Source organism: Rhinopithecus bieti, unplaced genomic scaffold (assembly GCF_001698545.2).
Source record: "Rhinopithecus bieti isolate Rb0 unplaced genomic scaffold, ASM169854v2 scaffold_2349, whole genome shotgun sequence".
Taxonomy (NCBI): Eukaryota; Metazoa; Chordata; class Mammalia; order Primates; family Cercopithecidae; genus Rhinopithecus; species Rhinopithecus bieti.
This window is the reverse complement of record NW_016804051.1, coordinates 788697-813950: the sequence shown is the minus strand read 5'-3', so window position 1 is coordinate 813950 and position 25254 is coordinate 788697. Positions and strand designations below refer to the sequence as shown.

The window sequence follows — 25254 nt, the reverse complement described above, 5'->3', positions numbered from 1 at the left end:
CTTTAAAAGAAGATGAAAGAAAGAGTAAGAAAGAAGGACAAAGAAAAGGCCTAGAGGTAGATACAAAGGGAATTCGGGAAGAGGCGCCCTTCAGAATTAAGCTTATCTCATTCTGTGTGACAACAAAATGTCCATTTTGTTTGGTGCTGGTGACTTTTATTTCTAGATATGAGAAAATAGGAAGAAAATCCTTAAGATCCCTGACTATCCAAGTCATACTCATCGCAATGACCAGCCCGTGTCAGCCCCCTGTGAAATGTCTCAGATTATCCCAGGTTGCTGAACTTCTAAAGAGCCTATTTCATTTTGTTATTTTAGCCTGTTCCATATTTATCTTCCATATTTTTATTTGTCCCATAACTAAGCTAGGTTTACTCTAGCAGAGCAGCTCAGAGTAAAACAGGGGCTTTATTCGATGTGTTTATGTGTTTCTTTTTGTTCCTCTTTGATCTCTTTAACACCTTGCCCAATTATAGGTGCTATGGAATGATGGTAAAATGGAATTAAAAATAAGCATATCTAATTAAACAGCTTTGGCCAGGAGTGGTGGCTCATATCTGTAATCCCAACACTTTGGGAGGCTGAGGCGGGTGGATCACTTGAGCTCAGGAGTTTGAGACCAGCTTGGGCAGCATGGCAAAACCCGGTCTTCACTAAAAACACAAAAATTAGCCAAGCATGATGGTGCACACCAGTAATCCCAGCTACTTGGGACGCTAAGGCCCCAGAATCGCTGGAACCCAGGAGGCGGAGGTTGCAGTGAGCCGATACTGTGCCACTGCACTCCAGCCTAGATGACAGAGCAAGGCTCTCCCTCAGAAAAATAAAAAAAACTCTAGTTAAACAGCTTTATATGAATAGAGACAATATTTTATGAATAGTAGATGATAAAATAAGAAACATAAATTTGATTTGGCTTATGGATTATACACTTACCTGGTAAAATAAAACCATGCAGATTTAAGGGCCTCGGATTCCAGACCTACAATAGTACCCAGCATAAGTTCATTTCATTCCTTTATTTCATGCCTTTCTATAGCCATCATCACCATGTAACCAATGTCATCTTATATGCACTGTACATGCAAGATGAAATATTTCATTTACAACACAGTCCTAAAGCCCTGCAAATTTTCAGGTTGTGAAACCTGAAACTTCATGACCTGGAATAAGTACGTTGGTTAAAGTAACACAGCCCTAGGTGGTCGTAATGGGATAAGCTTAGGTGGGCAGTACTGTGAACCTCATGCTCTTGCTATTATGATACATTGATTTTCTTTCTTACTGTAGCTCTTAATGAACTCTTGGAGACCTTGAATCAGGATAGCCAAAGATCTTTCCAACCTGTGCCAGTGGTTCGCAGGAGCCTTTGGGTACCTGATGTCCATGTCATCTCTTGGTCTAGCTTCCTTAGCTTTGCAACTTAGAGGTGATCCTGTTCTCCAATACTAATATTAGCTTATACCCCAATCTATGGAACATTTGCTTATAGGTCCCAAGCACAGTTAAATTCTTATAACTCCTCACGTGATGCCAATGTGCAGACAGGGTTGGCAAGCAGTATTCTAGCTGATTCTGTCACACAACTATGACTGTGTAAGAGTGAAGACCTAGATCTTCATGTGCCCTGAAGATAAGATTCATCCAATCCTGTCTACCAAACTGGAAATTACAAACTGTAGAAAATTGTCACTTTGAAATATCTTTTCTTCTTTTTCAGAATCAGAAATGTTACACAAAGAATATAAAGAAACCTGATAAATAAGCTTGAAAGGTAGAAAAAAAAAAAAAAAACACACACACAAAGAGAAGGAGAGAGAAAATATTACTATATTAGTATTGATTCCTGATTTTAATTCAGTTTTGCTTTCAGTGATAATCAGTGGTGGTATTTCAGGCTGAAAGAGTACTGAACTACATAAGTATCTTTTTTTCTAACATATGGCTTCTACTTTATAAAAGTTAGCAAAAAAGGAATATGTTTTAGATACAAATGTATTTAGAATCAATACTGGGTAATATTGAGGTAGTCTAAGGATATTCTGGGTTTTTTTTTTCTACAAACTCAACTTTGTCTTCTGTAATCCAAAAGCTATTGGTAGATACCGTATGTTTTTCTTTGGTGTGAAAATGTCACTTACCTCAAAGGAATTTTGGCCATGTAATCATTTACCATTAATTTATTCTTCCATTTAATAAATACTAACATTGACCTACCATATGCAGGAAATGTCAATGAACCTATTACATAGACATGTTTCATTCATTTAAACTAAGTCATTTCAAAATTTCAAAAGAAGCTATTTTGAGAAATAAGTTTATAGAGAGAACTTTTAATGTTTTATTTTGAATTTAACAACTCACTATATTTATATATAGAAAAAACAACCATTCAAGGAAATAAATAATGATTCATTGGCTCCATAATAGAATTTTATCTGTGGTTTTAATTGTTTTTCTTCCTTTTTCTCCACCTCTTTTTTCATCCCTTTATCTTATCTTTCTTTCCTTTCTTTTTTTCTTCCTAGATCTGGTATTTGACATTTATGAAGGCCAAATCACTGCAATACTTGGTCACAGTGGAGCTGGAAAGTCAACACTGCTAAACATTCTTAGTGGGTTGTCTATTCCCACCAAAGGTACAAACTAGTTTGTTTTCAAAGTCAACTGACAAATAAATCAGCTGTTAATATAAAGTTTTTTCAAGTGTTAATCACAAACACACATATCTAGGGAAAAACTGAATTTCATTTAATAGTAATATTCTACAGAAGTATGTAATATTTAATTGCTATACTGCATATGGAGTCTGAGTACTTCATAGTAATTAGTTTCATGGTCATTAGTTACTATTTGGCATTCCAGCTTGTATCTTTCAGCTCTTTTTTCTTTTCTCTTTTTTTTTAGCAATAAGGTTTTTTTTTTAATTTTTTTTAATTTTATTTTAGGTTTGGGGGTGCATGTGAAGCTTTGTTACATAGATAAACACATGTCATGGGGGTTTGTTGAACATATTATTACATGACCCAGGTATTAAGCCCAGTACCCAATAGTTATCTTTTCTGCTCCTCTCCCTCCTTCAACCCTCCCTCATCAAGTAGACCCCAGTGTCTGTTATTTGCTTTTTTGTGTTTATATCTTATCATTTAGCTCCCTCTTATAAGTGAGAACATATGGTATTTCATTTTCTGTTCCTGCATTAGTTTGCTAAAAATGATGGCCTCCAGCTCCACCCAAGTTCCCACAAAAGATATGATCTCGTTCTTTTTTATAGCTGCATAATATTCCATGGTGTATACGCACCCCCATTTTCTTCATCTAGGCTGTCTTTGATAGACATTTAAGTTGATTTCATGTCTTACTGCTCCCCATGATTCTGTGGGTTGACTGGGCAGTTTTTCTATTCTGGACCAAAGTGACTGGGGCTGGATGATTTACCATGGCCTCACTCACATATCTGGGGCTTCTGTTAGGATGGTTGTTTGTCTCTTCCCACATGGAAATATATCTTTCAGAAGGCCCACTAGGATTCTTCACCCAATGATCTGCATGATCCCAGCAGCAAGCAAAGACAAATCACTAGGTAGAAGCTCTTCATCAGACTCTGCTTGTATCACATTTGCTAGGATCCTACGGGGTATATAGGCAAAGCTAAATGTGAGGGGTAGACAAAGAGACTATACCTTGATGGGAAAAGCTGCAGGTGGGAACAGTTTTTCAGTATACTGTGCAACTAAAGTAGAAGTTTCTAATGCCTGAATTGTATAAACTGTGAAGATAAAGTCATACATACAACACTTAATTATCAGTGATTTTATTAAGAAATATCTTAAGCCTTATCTTGATATTAACTTTTCCTTTGTTACAGGTTCAGTCACCATCTATAACAATAAGCTTTCAGAAGTGGCTGACCTAGAAAATCTCAGCAAGCTGACTGGAGTTTGCCCACAATCCAATGTGCAATTTGACTTCCTCACTGTCAGAGAAAACCTCAGACTCTTTGCTAAAATAAAAGGGATTCTGCCACAAGAAGTGGATAAAGAGGTACATAAATAGCTGGGCGCGGTGGCTCATGCCTGTAATGCCAGCACTTTAGGAGGCCAAGGCTGACGGATCATGAGATCAGGAGATCAAGACCATCCTGGCTAACACAGTGAAACCCCGTCTCTACTAAAAATACAAAAAAATTAGCCGGGCGTGGTGGTGGGCACCTGTAGTCCCAGCTACTCAGGAGGCTGAGGCAGGAGAATGGTGTGCACCCGGGAGGCAGAGCTTGCAGTGGGCTGAGATCGAGCCACCACACTCCTGCCCGGGTGACAGAGTGAGACTCCATCTCAAAAAAAAAAAAAGAGGTACATAAATGTGTTAGAGTTAATGTGTTGGTCAAAATAAGATTATTAAAACCTGTTTGCACTGAGTTTTAATTTTAAATTATTTGTGTGCAAATCGTTGTACAATTGTTGGACAAGAAAATCCAATTTAAACAATAGCTAACATTGCATATAATTTACAATGTGCCAAGCATATCCTTAACTTTTAATCTAATAAATCATTCATTCTTCATAGCAACCCTATAAGATAGGTGCTATTATTATCCCTATCTTATACATGCGGTTCAAGAGAGCAAGTAACTTGACCAACTTACTAGTTAATGTGCCTGACATTCAAACCCGGGAAGTTTGGCTCCAGTGTTTGTGCTTTTTTTTTGAGATAGAGTTTTGTTCTTGTCGCCCAGGCTGGAGTGCAATGACCCTATATCGGCTCACTGTAACCTGTGCCTCCCAGGTACAAGCGATTCTCCTGCCTCAGCCTCCTGAATAGCTGGGATTACAGGCACGCACCACCATACTTGGCTAATTTTTGTATTTTTAGTAGAGATGAGGTTTCACCATGTTGGCCAGGCTGGTATCGAACTCCTCATCTCGTGATCTGCCCACCTTGGCCTCCCAAAGTGCTGGGACTACAGGCGTGAGCCACTGTGCCTGGCCTAGTGTTTGTGCTTTTAACCATTTACACTTTACAGCCTTGTATTTATAAATTTTTAAAAGAGGAATACATTTTGGTGTATGACATAAATACTGTCTTTTGGTTAGATACAGAGAGTTTTGCTGGAATTGGAAATGAAAATATTCAGGATGTTCTTGCTCAAAACTTAAGTGGTGGACAGAAAAGAAAGCTAACCTTTGGGATTGCCATTTTAGGAGATCCTCAGGTGAGTCACACTGAATTTGCAGGTGAATTCGAATTTTAAAAAAATGGGAACTTTTGGTAATAGTTCAAATATTTTATTTGCAAAGAACATGTGCTATAAAATATTCATAATAGAACATTAAATACAGTATATAAATCCTAACCATAATATTCTGTTAAATATAATCAATATGGTTTTTGCATTGTTTTCTGGAAGAACTTCACCTTTGTGGAAAACCGCTTTATATACTTTCCTCGTTTATAGATTTTCCTGTTGGATGAACCAACTGCTGGATTGGATCCCTTTTCAAGACATCAAGTATGGAACCTTCTGAAAGAACGCAAAACAGACCGCGTGATCCTCTTCAGTACCCAGTTCATGGATGAGGCCGACATCCTGGCAGGTAATCACTGGTTTCTGTTAAGTACCCTGAGGAGGACTTGAAGAGATCTCAAAAATATGGATTGTTCTCTGAACAGTTATATTTTGTAATTCGGCAATCTAGCTGTATCTGGTAAATTGAACGGCTGGTGGTAATTTGACCTGGACACAAAGCCTCTTGCAACCATTTCAGTGTATCTTGTAGAATTTTGTACAATTTGGTCACATAGAAGCATGATCTGCCAGGAAACTCGCTTATTGAAAACTAAGTGAAGTTTAGATTCTAAGAGATCAATCCTTTTACTCAGAATTGAGGGAAATCCACTTGAAATATTCAAATGATTTTTAATGTTTCATCTGTTAAAATATATAATGGGATAATTTTCTATATTAGAACATATATCCACAAAATTTAACCTCCCTGATGGGATGGATTGCAAAATACGGTATGTAAACGAGATTAAAATGTATCTATTTCATTGAATTGTTATCAAGCCCTGTGTTTAAAAGCTTAGAAGCTCCTGAATTAAAGTTTGATTATATAGATGGTTACCTGTCTTTTCTTGGAAATGAATGGACCACGTTTTAACAAACTTTCTTCTTTGCTCTTCTTTTTCAGACAGGAAAGTATTTCTCTCCCAAGGGAAGCTAAAGTGTGCAGGCTCTTCTTTGTTTCTAAAGAAGAAATGGGGGATTGGATATCACTTAAGGTGAGGCCACTTAAGAAGGCTGGGAGTAAATGAGAACTGGTCTAGTGTAAGGCATGACGCTTGAAGCAAAACATTACAACACATAAGAAAAACTTTTATTATTATACACAGGTGTTCGTATAAACATATATACGTATGTGTGTCTACCTAGTTAGTATGTATATGTAAGAGATATTGATCTGGAGAGTTTAGATATTGAGAATATAATAACAAAAGTTTAGATAAATATGATTTAAAAATATATATCTGCAACACAATTTTTATTAACGGAGGTATATATTAAGGGAAACTTTTCAACTGACACACTTATATTTTACACCTTCATTATCTCTCACCCAGGGTGTTAATATATTCTTATGTCGGCTACTTGCTTCCACTCCTCCTAGATCTTCCTCTTTCTTGTTCTTCTCCTCCTGTCCATCCTCTTCATTTTATTATCTTTATTTTGAATAGCAGCATATTCTAGCTGTAATTTATTGAGTGACTCAGATATGATGCTTAACACTATTTTACTTAAATCTTCTATTTTTAACTTTTAATTTTATGGGTACATAGTAGGTGTATATATTTATGGGGTACATGAGCTATTTTGATACAGGCATACAGTCCATAATAATAAAATCCAGATAAATGGGGCATTCATCACCTCAAGCATTAATCATTTCTTTGTGTTATAAACATTCCAGTTATACCCTTTTAGTTATTTTAATATATGTTGACTGTATTCAACAATATATTGCACATATTAATATAGTCTCTATAGTCATATTAATATATTATACATGTAATATAATCTGTGAAGAATGTCACAGTAATATAATTATATTCACATGTAATATAATCTGTGAAGAATGTGCTATCAAATACTAGATCTCATTCTACTAACAGTATTATCGTACCCATTAACCCCACTACCCTTCCCAGCCTCTGGTAACCATCCTTCTACTCTATCTCCATGAAATCAATTGTTTTAATTTTTAGCTCTCGCAAACGAATGAGAACATATAAAGTTTGTCTTTCTGTGCCTAGCTTATTTCACTTAATATAATGATCTCCATTCCATCCATGTTGTTGCAAATGACAGAATCTCATTCTTTTTATGGCTGAATAGTACTCCATTATGTGTATGTAACACATTTTCTTTACCCAACTGTCTGTTGACGGACACTTAGGTTGCTTCCAAATCTTGGCTCTTGTGAATGGTGCATCAATAAACATGAGAGTGCAGATATTTCTTTGACATACTGATTTCCTTTCTTTGGGGTATATACCTAGCAGTGGGATTGCTGGATTGTGTGGTAACTCTATTTTTAGATTTTTGAGGAACTTCCAAACGTTGTCTCTAGTGACTGTACTAATTTACATTCCCACCAACAGAGTACAATGATTCTCTTTTTTCCACGTCCTTGCCAGCATTTGTTATTGCCTGTCTTCTGGATAAAAGTCATTCTAACTGGGATAAGATGATATCTCACTGTAGTTTTGATTTGCATTTCTCTGATGATCAGTGGTGTTGAGGGCTTTTTCATATGCCTGTTTGTCATTTGTATGTCTTCTTTTGAGAACTATCTATTCAGATATTTTGTCCATTTTGAATTGGATTATTAGATTTTTTCCTATTGTTTGAGCTCTTTATATAGTCTGATTATTAATCACTTGTTAGATGGATAGTTTGAGAATATTTTCTCCTACTCTATGAGTTGTCTCTTTACTTGACTGTTTGTTTGCTTTGTCGTGCAGAAGCTTTTTAACTTGATGTAATTTCATTTGTCCATTTTAGCTTTGGTCACCTCTGCTTGTGGGGCAGAGAAATCTTTATCCAGATCAATGCCCTGGGAAGTTTCCCCAATGTTTTCTTGTAGTAGTTTCCTAGGTTGAGGACTTATAAGTAAGTCTTTAATCCATTTGGATTTGATATCTGTAAACAGTGAGAGATAGGAGTCTAGTTTCATTCTTCTGCATATGGATATCCAGTTTTCTTAGCACCATTTATTGAAGAGACTTTCCCCAATGTATGTTCCTGCTCCTTTGTTGAAAATGAGTTTACTGTAGATGTATGGATTTATTTCTGCATACAGAACTGCATACAGAACTCTATTCTGTTCCATTAGTCTATGTGTCTGTTTTTATGCCAGTACCATGCTGTTTTGGTTATTATAACTCTGTAGTATAATTTGAAGTCAGATGATGTGATTCCTTCAGTTTTGTTATTTTTGTTAAAAATGGGTTTGTCTATTCTGGGCGTTTTGTGTTCCATATAAATAGGAGTTTGCTTTTTATTCTGTGAAGAATGTCATTGGTATTTTGATAGAGATTGTGTTGAATAAGTAGATTGCTTTGGGTAGTATGAACACTTTAACAATATTGATTCTTCCAACCCATGAGCATAGAATATCTTTCCTTTTTTGTGTCCTCTTCAATTTCTTCCATCAATGTTTTATGGTTTTCACTATAGAGATCTTTTACTTCTTTGGTTAAGTTTATCACTAGGTATCTTATTTTATTTGTAGCTATTGTCAATGGTATTACTTTCTTGATTTCTTTTTCAGCTAGCTCGCTGTTAGCATATAGAAATGCTATTGATTTTCGTATATTGATTTAGTAACCTGCAACTTTACTGACTTTGTTTATCAGTTCTAATAGATTTTTGGTGTAATTTTTAGGATTTTTCAAATATTAGATCATATCATCTGCCCACAAGGATGATTTGATTTGTTCCTTTCCATTTTGGATGCCTTTTTTTCTGTCTGTTATCTGATTGCCACAGCTGGGACTTCCAGTACTATGTTGAATAACAATGGTGAAAGTGGGCATCATTGTTGTGTTCCAGATCTTAGAGAAAAGGCTTTCCCCCATTGAGTGTGATACTATCTGTAGGTTTGCCATATATGGCTTTTATTTTGTTGAGACATGTTCCTTCTACACCCGGATTTTTGAGGGTTTTATCATTCAAAAGAGATGTTGAATTTTATTAATTGTTTTTTCAGCATCAGTTGAAGTGATCATATCTTTTTTGCCCTTTATTCTGTTGATATGATGTATCACATTGATTTCCATACATTGAACCATCCTTGAATCTCTGGGATAAATCCAACCATGACCAAGATTAATGATCTTTTTAATGTGTTATTGAATTCGGTTTTCTAGTATGTTGATAAGGATTTTCGCATCAATATTCCAGTGACACTGGCCTGTAGTTTTCTTTTTTTTGATGTGTCTTTGGTGATCAGGGCAACACTGGCCTCATAGAATGAGTTTCAAAGTATCCCTTCCTCCTCTATTTTTCAGAGTAATTTTGAGTAGGATTGGTATTCTTTAAGCATTTGGTAGAATTCAGCAGTGAAACTATTAGGTCCCTCGCTTGTCTCTGCTGGAAGACTTTTTATTATGGCTTTAATCTTGCTAGTTGTTATTGGTAGGTTCAGGTTTTGGATTTCTTCATGGTTCAATCTTGGTAGATTGCACGGGTCTAGGAATTTGTCCATTTCTTCTAGGTTTTCTAATTTGTTGACATATAGTTGCTCATAGTAGCCACTAATGATCATTCAAATTTCTGCAGTATCAATTGTTATTTCTCCTATTTATCTCTGATTTTATTTTTGTCTTTGCTCTTTTTTTTTTTTTTTTTTTTAGTCTGGCTAAAAGTTAGTCCATTTTGTTTAACTTTTCAAACTTTTCAACTTTTTGTGTTGTTTATTTTATTTCAATGTTATTTATTTATGCTCTGATGTTTATTATTTCTTTTATTCTATGACTTTTGGGTTTGGTTTGCTCTTGCTTCTCTAGTTCTTTAAGAAGTGTCGTTAGGTTGTTCATTTGAAGTTTTTCTGTCTTTTTGATGTAAGCACTTGTTGCTATAAATCCTCCATTTAGTAATGCTTCCACTGTATTCCATTGGTTTTGGCATGTTGTGTTTCCATTTTCTTTTGTTTCAATAAATTTTTCAATTTCCTTCTTAATTTCTTCCTTGATCCACTGGTCGTTCTAACACATATTATTTAATTTCCATGTGTTTGTATAGTTTCCAAAGTTCCTCTTGTATTGCTTTCTAGTTTTCTTCTATTGTGGTCAGAGAAGCTATTTGGTATAATTTCAATTTGAAAAAAAAAATTAAGTCTTGTTTTGTGGCTAACATATCGTCTATCCTTGAGAATGATCCATGTGCTAAGGAGAAGACTGTGTATTCCACAGCCATTGAATAAAATGTTCTATAATTATTTATTAGGTCCCTTTGGTCTATAGTGCACATTAAATCCAATGCTTTTGATTTTCAGTCTGGATCATCTGTCCAGTGCTGAAAGTAATGCGTTGAAGTCTCCAGCTATTATTGCATTGGGTCTCCCTCTCTCTCTCTGTCTTTAGCCTTAATAACATTTGCATTACATATCCGGGTGCTCCAGTGTTGGGTGCATATGTATTTACAATTGTTATATATTCTTGCTGAATTGACCCTTTTATCATTATGTAGTGACATTCTTTTTCTCTTTTTGTGGTTTTTGTCTTGAACTCCACTTTGTCTGACATAAAGATATCTATTTCTGCTCTTTTTTGTTTTCTATTTGCATGGAATGCTCTCTGTTATTATCCCTTGAATAAACTTTCTATCCTTGTCTCTTTCTCTATCTCCTCCTTAAGGCCAATGACTCTTATACTTGCCCTCTGGAGGCTATTTGTTAGATCTTGTAGGCATGCTTCATTCTTTTTTAATTCTTTTGTCTTTTGTCTCTTCTGAATAGTTTCAAATAGCCTGTCTTCAAACTCATTGATTCTTCTGCTTGATCAATTCTGCTATTGAGAGACTTTGATACATTCTTCAGTATGTCAATTGATATTTTAGCTCCAGAATTTCTGCTTGTTTTTTAAACATTATTTCAATCTCTTTGTTAAATTTATCTGACAGGATTCTGAGTCCCTTCTCTGTGTTATCTTAAATTTATTTGAACTTCCTCAAAACAACTATTTTGAATTATCTGTCTGAAAAGTCATGTATCTTTGTCACTCTGGTATTGGTCCCTGGTACCTTATTTAGTCATTTGGTGAGGTCGTGTTTTTTTGGATAGTCTTGATGCTTGTGGATGTTCATCAATATCTGGGCATTGAGGAGTTAGGTATTTATTGTAGTCTTCACAGTCTGGGCTTGTTTGTACCCATCCTTCTTGGGCAGGCTTTCCAAGTATTCAAAGGGAATAGAATGTTATGGTCCAAATCTTTGGTCACTGCAGCTGTATACGCACTACGGGGCACCCTCAAACCCAGTAACATTGTGATTCTTGCAGACTCTTAGAGGTACCACTTTGGTGTTATTGGAGAATTTTTTGGATTACCAGGCAGAGACTCTTGTTCTCTTCCCTTAACTTTCTCCAAATGGAGTGTGTGTGTGTGTGTGTGTGTGTGTGTGTGTGTGTGTGTGTGTATTGAGTTGTCTGGAGCTGGCAGAGGGGTGACACAAGCACCCCTGTGACCACCACCACTAGGATTATGCTGGGTCAGATCTAAAGCCAATACAGCACTGGGTCTTTCCCAAGGCCCGCAGCGACCACTGCCTGGCAACTGCCAATGTTCACTCGAAGCCCAAGGGCTCTTCAGGCAGCAGGTAGCAAATACAGCCAGGCTTGTGTCCTTCCCTTTATGGTGGCAAGCTTCCCCGTGGCCCAGGGTGGGTCGAGAAATGCCATCTGGGAGCAAGTACCTGGAGTCAGAAATGTTAGGAATCTACATGGCACTGTATTCTGCCACAGCTGAGCTGACACCCAAACCAGAAGACAAAGTCTTCCCACTCTTCCCTCTCCTCAAAGAGATGGAGTCTCTCCCCATAGTCACCACTGCCTCAGGCCTGCAGCAAGTACTGCCTGGCTACTACTGATGTTCACTCAAAACCCAAGGGCCTTCGGGCAGCTTATAGTACATGCTGCCAGGCCTAGGTAGCTCTCTTCAGGGCAATGGGCTCCCCTCCGGCCTAGGGCAAGTCCAGAAATGCCATCCAGGAGCCAAGGCCTAGAATCCAGGACCCCAGGAGTCCACCTGGGTGCTCTCTACTCTACTGTGGTATCTAAGCTGCAAGACAAAGTCCCCTTTACTCTTTCCTCTCTTTTCCTCAGACAGAAAGTGTCTCCCCAAGGCCATCACAGCTGGGAATGTGCTAGGTCAAGCCTGAAGCCAGGAGAGCCCTGGGCCTCACCCAAGGCCTGTGGCAAATACTGCCTGGCTACTGCTGGTGTTTATTCAAGGCCCGAAAGTTCTTTAGTCAGGAGGTGGTGAATTCTGCCAGAATTGGCTCTTTTTCTTCAAGGCAGCAGGTTCCCTACTGGCCTAGGGTATGTCTAAAAATGTCATCTGGGAGCAAGGGCCTGGAACAGGGTCCTCAGAACTCTGCCTGGTGTCCTGTTCTGCTGTGGCTGAGCTTGTATGGAAGTTGCAAAACAAAATCCTATTTTCTCCTCTCCTCAACAGAAGGAGGGAGTCTCCCCTGGGACAGTGAGCTGCACTGTCTGGTGTTGGGGGAAGAGTGAAGCAGGCACTCCCTTGGCTGCTCCAGCTGGTGTCTCTCTAGGTCTTTTGCACCCCAAGTCCATTGACTTTGAGCCCAGAACAGCATCAGGACTTGTCCAGGAATTGCAATCCCTGTGGTCCTAAGTTTATTTCGATCCCCAGAGCACTTTAGTCCATTGTAGTGGGATGAATGATTCCCCTCTGGCTAAGGCTGGTCTAAATGCTCCCTCTGTGGGCACTGGCTGAATTCTGCCCTACGTTGCTTTTCACTGGGACAGGCAACACTGAGTTCCAATGCAAAGTCTCACAATCACTGTCCACTCCCTCCCACAAGCATACAACATTCTCTCTCTGTGCCACACAGCTGCTGCCAGGGATGGGAAGTTGTGTCAGCAATTCAAGCCTGTCTTTGCTATCCTCTCCAGTGCTTCTTTCCTTATATGATGTTAAAATCACTATGATTGCTCACCTGATTTTTTGTTCTTATGAAAGTGCTTCCTTGTGTAGACAGTTGTTCAATTTGGTGTTCCTGCAGAGGGGGGGATTTCTGGAGAGTTCTATCTGGCCATCTTGCTCTACTTCCCCTCCTAAATCTTCTATTGTTTAAAATAGAAGTGTTGTTACTTTTACTTTATGGATGAAATTACAAACTCCCTATGTTAAGAAGTGCTGGAACCAGAAATTGAACCTGAATATTTTTAATTTCTAAATCTAGTAGTCAAATCCATATTCTAAACTACTTTTTTATTACATGATCGGTCATTGTTGTAAATTTATACCATGTATACTTAAGAAAGAAAACAAACATATGATGACAAGACAAAGAAAATAGAATGACAGTTTCCTTAACTCATCTGCACTTGTTTAAGTCCTGGAAAGTTATTTGAAAAATGTCTCATGTAGAGTTTATTAATCTTTCACTTCTGTGTAATGTCCCAATTTTTTTTTTAATTTCTTACAGCACTTTGCTTGAATCTCTTCTTGGAAATTAACTAAACGATCTGAAATTCAGTGTTTTCACCTACAAAGTTAGAGTAGCAATTCCTACTTACAAGTAAAGGTTATAGAAAAATAAATAAGAGACTGCCTGGCACATTGCATGGAAACATAACATGTTCTCAAAATAAAAAGTGCTAGTCAAGATCCCTGCCCAATTTGCGAGTCCCCTTCATGGACTCCTATTTGTGCAATTGCCTTATTTTCTTCTAATCAAAGGGTCAACAAACTATAGCTCATGAGCCACATCCAGCCTACTTCCTCTTCCTGTAAATATAGTTTGGTTGGAACCCAGTCATGCCCATTCTTTTACATACTGCTCTGGCTGCCTCCACATTACAACAGCGGAGTGGAAGAGTTTCAACAGAGTCCTAATAGTCTATAAAGCCTAGAAAATGTACTATCTAGTACACATTTTACAGAAAAAGTTTTATGACCTCCCCTTTCAAGCTGTAAGCTCCTCAAGGAATGACTTTCTGCATGATTCATTCATTCCCCCCTAGCACTCAGCACAAGTTCTACAAGTGGCCAAGGAATATTTCTTAAATTGTTTTCATTTCAGGCATCAGCATCATGGAAAACAACTACGACATTTTTTGCTTCATTCCTTTAGTGGATTTCACTACTGCTAAAAAATAGCATATATTCTTTTACGTTCATACATGCCTTATGTGTCAGTGGAATAATTTTTGACATGCATTTGGTCAAATAAAATTGCTATCATTTTTAAGGGCTAAGTATAAACATTGCTATTATTCAGTTGCTAGAATAACCCTAGATGCTAGGAATCATTATTCCAGTTTTCTAATAAAGTAACTGTTTAGGTAAGTTAAATAACACATTCCAAATGCCAAAATTATATTTCAAAGCCAAGTCACTACTGATATTTTGCCCACTGTATACTTTATAACCTTAATTAATAGATTATTGTGTTTGTCTGTTTCTCTATAATGGAGAAATAGCTGTGGTGTTTTTCAATGAATAAACTGATTTTCTCAATGATTCTTTGTCCTTATTCAAAGTTCTGGGCTTAGCATTACAAGAAAAGCAAACCCATATTCATTCATTATTAGTTTCTGTCTATAATCCAGTTTCCTTCGTAGCACTTACTACTATTGATAATTATTTTACTCATCTAGTTGTCTACATGTTTTCTTCCTGTCTCCCCCACTAGATAATCAACTCCATAAGAGCAGAATAATGCTGTTTTAGTCACCATTGTATCCTCAGCACTTAGTATGACGTTTGTCACATACTAAGAACTTAGTAAACTTGCACTGGATGTCTAAACTGAACAACTGAAACTGTTTGGCATCTATACTTATCACAAATCTCCTGTTCTTTTGAAACAATACAACAATTCTATTTAGTCAACTTAAAACTGAACATCATCTGCTACGTTATCCATTTTGCATACTCCTGACCTTTGCTCTGTTGCAACCCTGGTATTTCCGGTCTGTGACTACTCTCTCTTCAGAGGCTTGAATCAATATCAGAATTCTCTGGGCACCACCCCTGAGTAACCTCACCAGTAACTCTCATTAGCTCATTCTTTTCTTTTGTCCATCACATTTATATGATTTGGTTGGGTTTTTGTCCTCTTATTTCTTGGGTTTGTGTCCTCTTATTTCATGTTTGTCTGACCTATTTCTGGCATTAGATTTTAATTGATTTTCTTTGTCCTATAGAGACTAGTTAATTATTTTCTTGCTGTTAGAGACTATGTCAAACATGTGTCTTTTTTTCTGAATGCCAGCTTGCAGTTAAATGAAGTATGTGTTGAGGAAAACATAACATCACTTGTTAAACAGCACATCCCTGATGCCAAATTATCAGCCAAAAGTGAAGGAAAACTTGTTTATACATTACCCTTAGAAAGAACAAATAAATTTCCAGGTAATGTATATGAACACTGTGAAATAAAATATGTAAATAATAGTCATCATCATCATAATTATTATTATCACAACTAACATTTATCAAGGTCTTACAGTATATACCCTCAGGTACTGAAACATAATCAAAAGAATAGTACAATAACTGAATTATTTTCTGTATAGTGAGAAATAGAATTATATTCTCATAGTTGTATTGTAATGCATGGGCATTTTAGAGGGCTTCTTTTAGTCCTTCTTCCCTAGTAGTGTGTAACATAGTATTCTAGTATTCATAAATGTACACAAACCCAAATGGTAGAAAACCTCTGGCTTACGCACTACATTAAACAGCCCTGTGATGTGGCTATCTCTCTCAGTGAGAACTGTGCAATAACTTTGGGTTTTTCAGGCTAATGCATAAAAACGTACTAATTACATTTGTTGTTCAGGGAACCTGTTCCTTAACAATGGGGCACTATGAGGACCCGCATTAGTGGTTGAAACAATTAACCTTGCTGTATATGTGGTTAACAAAGACATATACATTCATTCAAACACACATTTTATGGTGACAACACAAGCATTCCTTAGAATCATCAGGTAAAGTGTTAAGCAAACTCTAATTAGCACTTTTTAACAGTCATTATAATTTAAAGAAAATTTGCAAACGTTTTAGGTAAAATGAAGAATGGCGCATATTAAATCTTACTTCTTTTCTACCTTTCTGTATGTGACATTCTAGTCAAGACAAAAAGCTTTTAACTTATCCTTTTGCCCAAGCAAGAGCTCGAGATCGAAGCCTCAGGACTTCTGTAATCACCCTAGCGTTAGAATTAGGTTTTAATTTAAGCTTGATTTAACCACTATAGTTCAAATCCGTGCGGGCTGGGGTACTGTTCATTGCTTCATGAACAATGACGGATGCATAGGTATATTTTGATGAACGAACTAAAGAATGAATAGATATAAAATTGCTAGAGGAAATGACCACTGTCACAATTCCAGGAAAATTCCCCGATTCAATTCCACATCCTCTGCCTGTTAGGTCTTGTGATTTTTTTTCTTCCATTGTTAGAAAACTTTTAAATGGTTTATAGTCTATGACTTCTCTTTAACAAATATTTTCTAAACTACAGAAGGTTCTGCACCATCCAATTAATTCTCAAAAAATTAATTCCTTGCCTTTTGTCAGTTACAGCATAAATGGCTCCCGTTTATATCTATTCTCTAGAAAAGACTCTTCAATTAATTAGGCTTAGAGTGGAAAAACCCAGAGTTTCACGGTTAATTCAATTTTAAAAAGAAAAAACTAAGATTAAACTTTACTAGAAATGCAAGTGAATATAAGTTATATTGATATAGGAATATACGGATTGTAACACATGATATACAATAGAAATATATAGAATTTGCAGAATAAGCTGATCTATTATGAAATGCTAATTTTCAAATGTCTTTGACATATCACAAGTATAATTTCATAGATTTGTGCTTATTCGTTTGAAAAATTGTCTTCAGTTCACTTGTGATTCTTGTTTTAATTCACTGCTGTGTATGTATTCCTTAGAACTTTACAAGGATCTTGATAGTTATCCTGACCTAGGAATTGAGAATTATGGGGTTTCCATGACAACTTTGAATGAAGTCTTCCTGAAGCTAGAAGGAAAATCCACAATTAATGAATCGGGTAAATAAAATGCATGAAAATTACTATGTAAAAGCATATGTTTCAAGAGCACACTGTTTCAAAGATGGATTACAAAATATGGGGTCCATGATTAAGGCTCTTCTTAGACAAGCTTGTGGAAAAGTGAAACACATCCTTGTCAGCATTGCCTTGTAGTTAAAAATAATCCATTTTCCTACATCCAAGGCTCACTGCACTCATCTGAGCCCTAGGCTTCTAAGGGCAATTTCAGATAGAACATTTATTCTAAATCACAAATTTATATAAAACATGAACCCACAGATCTAAAACACTTAGGAGCCCCAAACAATACTTTAAAAATGAAACTATTAAATTCCTGTAGGCCAAAGATAAAGAACAAAGTCTTAATTAGACATATTGTACTTTTCCACAGATCTCAGATTCTCTGGTGTCAGGTTTTTCTTTTTTTTTTCTTTATGTTAGAAATTGGGAAATATCTATCTACCTATTTTCAAGGTCACAAATAACTTATTCTCTTGTGTTCAGACTGTTTTGAAGCCGAACCTAATAAACTCTCTATTTCTGATACTGTACTTTTTCATTCTAACATTTTCATTTGTTCTTTAAATGTTAGAGCTTCAGTTCTTTACTGTTTCTCATCTGCTCCCAATAGTGTCCATATTTTCCAGTAGATCTTATAACATATTTATCACAGTTATTTTTAAACTCGTGTATTTTAATTCTAACATGTGGGCCGTGTGACTAATGACCCTTATCAGTAACTGACTCTGATGTTTTTTTCTCTTCCCTATGGGTTATATTTCCCTGCTTCTTCATATGTCTTGAAATTTGTATTTTATCATAGACATTACTTTAACAAAACAGAAACACTGAGGTAAACAGTGGCTAGAAAATGGCATGACTCTTCCTCTGCAAGGCTGCTGATGTGGATGGCAGAACTCATCTAATTTGTATTTGGCAAGTATCTGAGCTTTAGCACAGGTTTTATTAGATTCAGCCCACTTCCAGCTTCGAATGTTTTAAAGGTAGAATCAGGTCTTTCCCTTAGACATGACTTTGAATTATAGCACTGGAAAAATTCTATATATTTCTCTATAGTCCTGCTATGAAATATCTCGGTAACGATTAATCTCACTGATTTTCAGCCTGCCATCACTTTTTGTTTATTTATTTATTAGTATATATGTCTCCACTCTCTCATTCAGTCACTGGACCCTAGTGGACTAATGTATTCCACAAAAGGAAAGACCCATGAACCCTGATGATGTCGTGCTCAAGACACTATGCAGCTTCTTGTGTTTCTCTCTCCATTTTTCTCAGTATCTGCCCCTAGCTACTGGTGTACTGTTCCTATGCACTTAGGAAAGGCTCCATGAAAAAAAGTTGGTAGATGCTGTAAACTCGTTTTGTGACTTAGGTACCACATGATTCTAGTCAGTTATTTCAGCCCACATATAACCATAGAATTTGTTTGTTCTGGGCTGTTTTCATTTAGCCTACCTATGGTGGTTTTCTCCTTTTTCTGCCATTTCCCTAAAGATGAGAGCTTCCACAGGAATCTTCTCCCCCTAAAAATGTTTCCTTCCTTTGTACGTGTTAGATTTTTTAGCTTTCTTTGTGCTCTTGCCCATCTGATGGATTAAAAATAACTAATATTTATTCCCTTGGTAAGACAGGTGACAGTCTCTTGCAACTAATGAGAAGCAGAATATCCCTGAATAATAATAATAATAATAATTATTATTATTATTATTATTATTATTATGAGACGGAGTCTCGCTCTGTTGCCCAGGCTGGAGTGCAGTGGCACAATCTCGGCTCACTGCAAGCTCTACTCCCTGGTTCATGCCATTCTCTTGCCTCAGCCTCCCAAGTAGCTGGGACTATAGGCGCCCGCCAACACGCCCAGCTACTTTTTTTAATAGACTTTTGACCACTGTCTTAAGATCCTTATATCTTCCTTCACAGTGTGTTGTTGTGTCCTGTCGTTGTACTTATACATTTACGGGTGTGTGTTTTTTGAGGTTTGATGTTAGGATTATTTTAGCATTATACGATGGACAGTATCCTGGGTATCCAGAGATTACAGGGAACACACAAAAGAATGCAGTCTCAGAAACTATTCAAAACTGAATTGTTTTGAAATATGTGCAGTAACAATGCATAGCTAACTCCCAGTCTGTAGCTTGCCATTTACAGTTTACTCCCTGTTCAGACCATGTCAATTTGTAGCTTAATTGAACATGTAAGATATTTGTTTCCTTTACTAATTTTCCAAGTCATTCCTAAGCACTGTGAAGACCTTGCCTATTTATCTTGACCTTAAATTACCTAAGGTCTCCTTTCTATCCCTTTTGTTCAAGAAATAAATATTTCATCTATTTCTCTATTTTAAGGCAATAACCAGCAAAACCACATTATACCTATAGTAACGCAGAAGAGCCTAATCATGATATCCTTACCAGAGCAAATCCCTATAGTAAGCCATATAAAGTATGTATGAGTTGCTTATTTTATGTTTTGCAGACATTGCTATTTTGGGAGAAGTACAAGTGGAAAAAGCTGACGACACTGAAAGGCTTGTTGAGATGGAACAAGTCCTCTCTTCACTTAACAAGATGAGAAAGACAATAGGTGGTGTGGCTCTCTGGCGACAGCAAATCTGTGCAATTGCAAGAGTTCGCTTGTTAAAGTTGAAGTATGAAAGAAAAGCTCTTTTAGCACTGTAAGTATCAGAGTTGCCATAGGTTTTTTATTTAAGTCAATGCATTAAAAAGCAAATCTAAGGTATAAAGGCAAGCGAAAAAACACAAAAATATGGTGAATTACACAGCAGACAGGGAAAGCATCACAGTGGAAGCACAGGAGAGAGGTAGAATCTTGACATCCAAAGGACAAATATCTCATGAATTTTAATGGGATATTCAATGGCCAGAAAGCAACAGGGGAAATGAACAAAGGACAAATCTATGGTTTGTCACCTTGAATTTGGAGGTAGCAAAAGGACAAAATGCTCAATAAATGTGACAGTTAATTGTGTGTTTAATTTTTATAATTTCTTTATCCCATTACATTATAAACTGCTCAGAGAGTGTTCGATTAGGAAATGACATTGCATTCACGTTGGCAATTTTCTTTTGTGTAGGCTATTAATTCTAATGGCTGGATTTTGCCCTCTTCTTGTGGAGTATACCATGGTGAATATATATCACCACAGCTACACCTGGGAACTTTCTCCTCATTTGTATTTCCTTGCTCCTGGACAACAACCACATGATCCTCTCACTCAGTTACTGATCATCAATAAAACAGGTAAAATGGTGGATACTTGATTTCCAAATACATTTACTGTTCAGAGCAGTACTTAGAAAACATAATCATGAGAGAGAAAATAGCTTTTCACTTATTCAGCATGTGTTAAAACACAGTTTATGAAACTTAAAGGTAATAAATACAGGCCCCCAAAGAAGCAGGAATTAGATATTTTCTAAAGGAGGAACATCTGGTGGCAACTTGCGAAATGAAAGAGTTTGTACCAAAATAGCATTTTTAACAGGTTCATTAAGATATACTTCACATGCCATACAATTTATCCATTGAAAATGCACAATTCCATGGTTTTTAGTGTATTCACAGAATTGTGAAACCATCACTACAATCCATTTTAGAATATTTTCATCACCCCATAAAGAAACCCCATACTGAATAGCAATTACTCCCATGTAGTCTTCCCCCCAGTCCTAAACAATCACAAATTTACATTCTGTTTCTATTGGTTTGTCTATTCTGAACATGTAATATCGCTGGACTCATACAATATCTGATATTTGAGGACTGACTTCTTTCACTTAGCATATTTTCAAAGTTGATCTGTGTTGTAACATTTATCTATGTGTTAATACTTCATTTTTATTGTTGAGTAATATTTTATTGATGGTTATACCACAATTTATTTATCATTCATCAGCAGATGGATATATTTTTCCCAATAATTGGATATTATGAAAAATGCTGCTATGAATGTTCATGTACAAGTTTCTGTTTGAACATATGTTTTCGTTTCTCTGGGGTGTAATCCTAAAAGTAGAATTGTTGGGTAACATGGTAACTATGTTTACCCTTTGAAGGACCTGCCAAACTGTTTTTCAAAGTGACTGTACCACTTTATCTTCACATTTTTTTTTCTTTTGAGATGGAGTATCACTCTGTGGCCAGGCTGGAGTGCAGTGGCATAATTTTGGCTCAGTGCAACCTCCGCCTCCCAGATTCAAGTGATTCTCCTGCCTCAGCCTCCCGAGTAGCTGGGACTACAGGAGCGTGCCACCACACCCAGCTAATTTTTTTTTTGTATTTTTGGTAGAGACGGGGTTTCACCATGTTGGCTAGGATGGTCTCTATCTGTTGACCTCGTGATCTGCCCACCTCAGTCTCCCAACGTGTTGGGATTATAGGTGTGAGCCATTGCGCCTGGCCCCACACCAGCAATTTTTGAGGATTCCAAGTTTCTCTGCATATGTTTGCCAACACCTGTTTTTTGTTTTTTCTATTACATGCAACAGTGTATGTCAAGTGGTATCTTGTGATTTTGATTTGTGTTTTGCTAATGGCCAGTAATGCTGAGTATCTTTTCATGTGATAACTGATCAATTGTACATCTTCTTTGTAGAAATGTCTGTTTTCTTTTTTAAAAATGGATTGTATTTTTTATTGAATTCTAAGTGTTATTTCTATATTCTAGATAAAATTCTTCTATCAGATACCATAGGTCCTCATATTCAGATTCTGTATCTAAGAATTTGCCTATTCACTGAAATTTATTGCTAACCCCCAACTACATATCTGTTGTACTTTCATGATATTTACAGATATGCTCGGAGAAGTGAACATTTTTAGTCACCTGATGTACGCATTTTCAACTGAGATTGAACAAAATGACACTGCTTTCTTGTTTTAGCTCTCGTACTAGAAACAAATGCTTTTTTGCAATCTCTTTCATGCTACATTTTCCACATTTTTGTGTGGTTTTTTCTGTGGTGATTTTGCTGTTTAAAATGACACAAAGAATAGTGCTGAAGTGCCTTCTTGCATTTAGAAACATGTGACATGTCTTTTTCTAGTTTTTTTGGTCTGTTTTCATTATGAACAGATGTTGGATTTGTCAAATGTTTTCTCTGTGTCTACTGAGATGATCATGTGGGTTTTATACCACGTTATTTTCAGACATTAAACCAACCTTGCATTTATAGGATAGATTCTACTTGGTCATGGTGTATAATCCTTTCCATTTTCTCCCGGATTTGGTTTTCTGGGGTTTTGTTGATAACGTTTTCCATCTCTATTCATAAGGGATATTGGTCTGTAGTTTTATTTTATGCTAATGTCTTTAGACATCAGGGTAATATTTGCTGCATATAATTAGTTGGCAAATGTTCCCTGCACTTCGTCTATTTTTTTTTCTTTTTGAGACTTTGTGAAGGATTGACAATTCTTCTTTATTAGGTAGAAATGTACCAGTGTAGCTATCTTTTAATCTATAAGATTGGTGTTCATACCCTCTTTTTGTTCCTGATCTTAGTAATTTTCATGTTATTTTACTCTTTCTTGGTCATCCTAGCTAAGGGTTCATCAATTTTGTTGATGCTTTCAAAGAACCAACTTCTAGCTTAATTGTCTCTATTGTTTTTCTATTGTCTATGTCACTCATTTCCAAACCAATATTCTTGGTTTCATTTCTTTCTGTTTGCCTTGTGTTTAGCTTGTTCCTCTCTTTTTCAGTGTCTTTTTCAGTGTCTTCAGAAGTTTCACTTGCTGGTTTGAGATTTTTCTTCTTTTATTTAACATAGGTGTTTACAGCTATAAACTTCCCTCTAAGCTATGCTTTCGCTGCATAGCATAAGTTTCGGTACATCATGTTTTAATTTTCATTTCTCCCAAAATATTTTCGAATTTCCTTTGTGATTTCTTTTCTGACTCATTGGTTATTTAGGAGAAGATTAGTTTCCAAAATTTGTGATTTTCTAAGTTTTTGCTGTTGAAGTTTGAATTCATCCCCTGTGGTCAGATATCATAGTTTATAAAATTTCAACCTTTTTCAATATATCGAGGCTTGTTTGATGTCCTTGCCTTTATCTCATCTTGGAGAATGTTTCTTGTGCAGTTGAGAAGAATATGCTTTCTGCTGTTGTGAGTGAAAATTTGTATATTTCACTCTTCAGTGCTATTTTGTATTTTGAGTCTCTGTTCAGTGTGTATATGTTTATAAATGTTATAACTTCCTGCTGTTTTGACCTTGTTTTGACCCCTGTATCGTTAGAAAATGTCTTTTATTATTTCTAGTAACATTTTTTGTTTTCATCTATTTTGTCCGATATTAGAAGAGCCACTCCAGTTTTCCCATGGTCTTGTCTTGCATGATGTATTTTTGTTCCACCTTCTGCTTTCAATCTATTTGTATCAATGAAATTTAATATGTGTCTCCTGTAAATTTAATTTAACATGTGTCTCCTATAAACAGTATATAGTTGGATAGTGTTTTTAAATACAACCTAACAATCTATGCCTTTTGTGTGTATTATTTTATTCACAAACCATATTTTTACTAATAATGTAGGATTTATATCTGCCAGTTTATTGTTTGTTTTCTGAAAGTCTCATGTCTTTTTTGTTCCTGTATTTCTTCTTTACTGTTTTCTTTGGCACTGAGTATTTTCTAGTTTAATGATTTAATTCTTTTAATGATTTTTTATTATATTTTTGAATTATGTTCTTGGGGTTGTTTTGGGGCCTAGAGTATACATCTTATTTTAATCTACTTAAAGTTTACACAAATTTAAGATTAATGTAACAAAGTCTACAAATATATACTTGCTGTCCTTCTCTCAGCTTCTTTAAAAGATATGAAATCATATCGAGTAATAATTGTACCAATGTATTGCTGGTTTTAAAATATTTAGATGTGTAATAATATGTGTAATAATAACATCAAAACGGGGAAGAGTGAATAGAGCTATATAAGACGAAAGAGTCTTCAGCTCATTGAAATTAAGTTTATTTACCGTTTCTGGTTCTCTTCATTTGTTCCTGTGAGTTCATATTATCATCCTATGTGATGTCCTTACTCCAGTACAGCTAGGCTTCCACCTGCCTCCTTTGTGCCATTGTTTTCAAATATTTCACATGTCTATATTTTACAGCCTCAATGATAAAATTATATGATACTGCATTATACAATTGCTTTTAAAACGAGTTAATACAAGAGGGAAATACGCATTTGTACTACGATTATAAGTACATAGCTGTGTTTGCTGAACCTCTTTGGCATTTTCACTTGGATTCAAATTGCCATCTGGGGTTATTTGCTTTCAGTTTTAGGTATTTCTTATAAGGCAAGTCTGCTAGTAACAAATTCTTCATTTTTGTTTATCTAGGAAAAAAAGTTCTACCTTCACCATTTTTTATTATTTTATTTTATAGATTTAGAGGATAAAAGTGTGGTTTTGCTACATGGATATATTGTGTAGTGGTGAAGTCTGGGCTTTTAGTGTAACCATCACTCAAACAGTATACATCATACCTATTACCACCTACATCTTTGAAAGCTAGTTTTGCTGAATTTTTTTTTCAGCACTTTGAATATGTCATTTTACTGTGTTCTGGCTTCCTTTGTTTCTGATGAGAAATCAGCTGGGTTCTTATTGGTGTTTCCTGATACATCATTAAGGAAACATTTTCTTTGGCTTTGTCTTCATCGTTTTTACTCTAATGTGTCTGGATTTGGATCTTTTTGCATATATCCTACTTGGAGTTGGTTGAGCTTCTTGGATGTATAAAGTTTTTAATCAAATTTTGTAAGTTTTCAGTCATTATTTCTTCAGTGGTTGTTTTTCTCTTCCTTTATCTCTCTCCTCTCCCTATGGTACTTCCATTGCATATGAAATAGTG

General features: G+C 36.1%; 1 protein-coding gene across 1 annotated transcript in view; it reads left to right on the top strand.

Annotated features, from left to right (window-relative positions):
- Positions 1-25254, top strand: part of ABCA8 (ATP binding cassette subfamily A member 8) — a 79178-nt gene that overhangs the window by 27808 nt on the left and 26116 nt on the right. Inside the window, 11 exon segments of the mRNA XM_017863673.1 lie at positions 1721-1780; positions 2527-2639; positions 3869-4044; positions 5094-5121; positions 5124-5212; positions 5456-5594; positions 6192-6282; positions 15524-15663; positions 17212-17331; positions 19840-20038; positions 20459-20625. Of these exon segments, the coding sequence (XP_017719162.1) occupies positions 1721-1780; positions 2527-2639; positions 3869-4044; positions 5094-5121; positions 5124-5212; positions 5456-5594; positions 6192-6282; positions 15524-15663; positions 17212-17331; positions 19840-20038; positions 20459-20625 (1322 nt within the window).